Here is a 2,254-nt window from a genome sequence, read left to right on the forward strand (position 1 = left end):
ACATTAAAACACCTCTACTGTACTGGGCACACTCAACCTAACACGTTCATGTAACTTTCAAGTCATTTGAGTGCCTAATTTGCATAGAAATGGCAGTGTCCGTGGACCAGTTATTTGACGGCCACTACATAATTGGGAAGTGGGACGTCTTTGTGTTTTGGGCTCCCGTTGAGCTCTGGAAGGCTCTAGGGCCACCAAACCAGTGCTCGTGTCTACGTCTCAGCGCCCCCCTAACAGATCGGTGTACTTTACCATATGTGATTCCCAGAAACCATGCAACAGTTTCCGAGAATTCAGATTATTATTATTATTTTTTTACAATTAATTTGTTAACATTCTTTTCTTTAAATTAAATGTGTATGAGACATTTGTTTTGCAGCCGAAAAAAGACATGACAGTAGTGAATTTTTCAACATTTTATTTGGAACACACTGAACGGAAACGGGGAACAAATTAAAAGAACTGGGGTGGTTTTCTCATCCACTTGGCCAAGATCCGGAGGGTCTTTGTCTTTATCGATGACAGCATGACAAAAGGCGAACCATTTCTGGGAGTCAGGACCCTCTGTTTCTTTGGTGTGCTGGGTACCTTCTGAAAAGAATGAGAAGTAGAAAAAAAGAGTCAGCAAACACGGCAACAAACGGTTAAACAACCAATGAGAATGACAGACTTACGGAAGCGGCAGTTTCCACATCCTCCTCCGCTCCCGGGCTGGCGGAGGACGATGGGCTGGCAGAGGGCGACGGGCTGGTGGAGGACGATGGGCTGGCAGAGGGCGACGGGCTGGTGGAGGACGATGGGCTGGCGGGGGTTGGCCTGGCTGGCCTGGTGGGCTTGGTTGGCCTCTTTCTTTTTCTAGGCTCGAGGGCCTTCGGGGACCCCGGGGGGGTGTCCTCTCCCTCCACGGCCACATTAAACAGGCTTCGGTGCTCGCCCGCCTGTTTGGCATTTAAGTTCAGCGCGTAGAAACGGACGGCCGTGGAGGTATCGTGGCACATAAATTGGGACAGCTGGAGCCGGTTCTCAGGGTTATGAGTGTTCTTGCCCTGTGCGGATAGAGTGGAAGGCATAGTTAGAAACAAACAAACACACACACACACACCTCAGAAACTCACATAGAGAAAAAGGCCGTGCAGTAGTGCGCTTACGTGGGTGGCGATGGACGTCCTAATGTCCGTAAAATTCAGGGTTCCTGGGAGGCCCATCCCAGCCCATGCTTCCTGAAAGTACTGATTCAAATTTTTGCATGAGCTGGGCTTGGATGTAAAGAAAAAAAAAGTAGGGTCGGACCCCCCCACCATATAGGGCCTCAGCTCCAGGAACCCCGTCATCCACCCGTATTCCTCCTCTGTTAAACCCAGCTGGGCCGCCCCGAACGCTTGATTTGTCTTATGTGCAAGGGTCTGCAGAAACAGAGACAAAGCGTAAGAGAGAGAGAGAGAGAGAGAGAGAGAGAGAGAAGAACGTAGCAGAGAGAGAGAGAGAGAGAGAGAGATAAAACCACTCACGTTTATCACATACCAGCCATCCCTGTATGTGTCCCTGGCCGCCTCGACCTCCCGGATCGTCATGTTTTGGAACACCCCACCGCGATGCCCGTAAATGCAGGCAAAGTATGCGGTGAGGTGTCCGTACAACGACCACTGGTCGGTCCTTTCCGGCGACTGGCGGAGGCGGGCTGCGTGAAAAGAGGGAGAAGTGTCAAGCGTGTGTGTGTGTCTGTGTGTTTGTGTATTGGAGGTCAGAGTCAAAAACTTACCCAGGATCTCAGGGATGGCAACCTTTGCCTTGGCCAGGCACTGGCGGATAGTGGACTTGGGGATAAGGCGGCCCTCCTTGGCCTGCTTTACTTTGACCTCGTGCATGACCACTCTTCACCGGACGGAGCGGATCATATCTGCTGCTGCCCTGCTGTCCTCGTCGCCCAGAGCGCAGACAGGGTCGTCCCCGTCCTCCTGGAGGTCCAACACAGAGGACATGGGAGCTGTCGGGTTACTGGCCCGCAGCTTGGCCAGGTCTGCGAGGACCTTCGCCCTCTTGAGGGAGTCCATGGCCTGCTGGCGGGCCACGGGCGTCAGTTCTGTGTGGGCCTTGAGGTGCCGGTCCATCCGGGCGGTCGGCTTGCCGCAGCCTGGCACGGGGCAGGTACCTTTGCGGACATCTACCCTCCCGGATGGGATGGAGAGGAGTAGTTTCCGCTCCTCCTTGTTTTTCACACCATGACTCACTCTTAAGTGCTGGCTGTACGCTTTAA

At 53.0% G+C, this 2,254-nt stretch overlaps 1 protein-coding gene across 1 annotated transcript; it reads right to left on the reverse strand.

Annotated features, from left to right (window-relative positions):
* Positions 1-453: 453 nt before the first annotated feature.
* LOC307131136 (uncharacterized protein) lies at positions 454-1,397 on the reverse strand (the record flags this gene model as incomplete). Its single annotated transcript, XM_079824623.1, has 3 exons — positions 1,149-1,397; positions 675-1,046; positions 454-591 (listed from the first exon to the last, which is right to left on the reverse strand). The coding sequence occupies exons 1-3, from the start codon at positions 1,329-1,331 to the stop codon at positions 454-456; spliced, it is 693 nt and encodes a 230-aa protein (XP_079680749.1). The 5' UTR covers positions 1,332-1,397.
* Positions 1,398-2,254: the final 857 nt, after the last annotated feature.

This window comes from Gobio gobio (assembly GCF_949357685.1).
Source record: "Gobio gobio genome assembly, chromosome: 8".
Lineage (NCBI taxonomy): Eukaryota > Metazoa > Chordata > Actinopteri > Cypriniformes > Gobionidae > Gobio > Gobio gobio.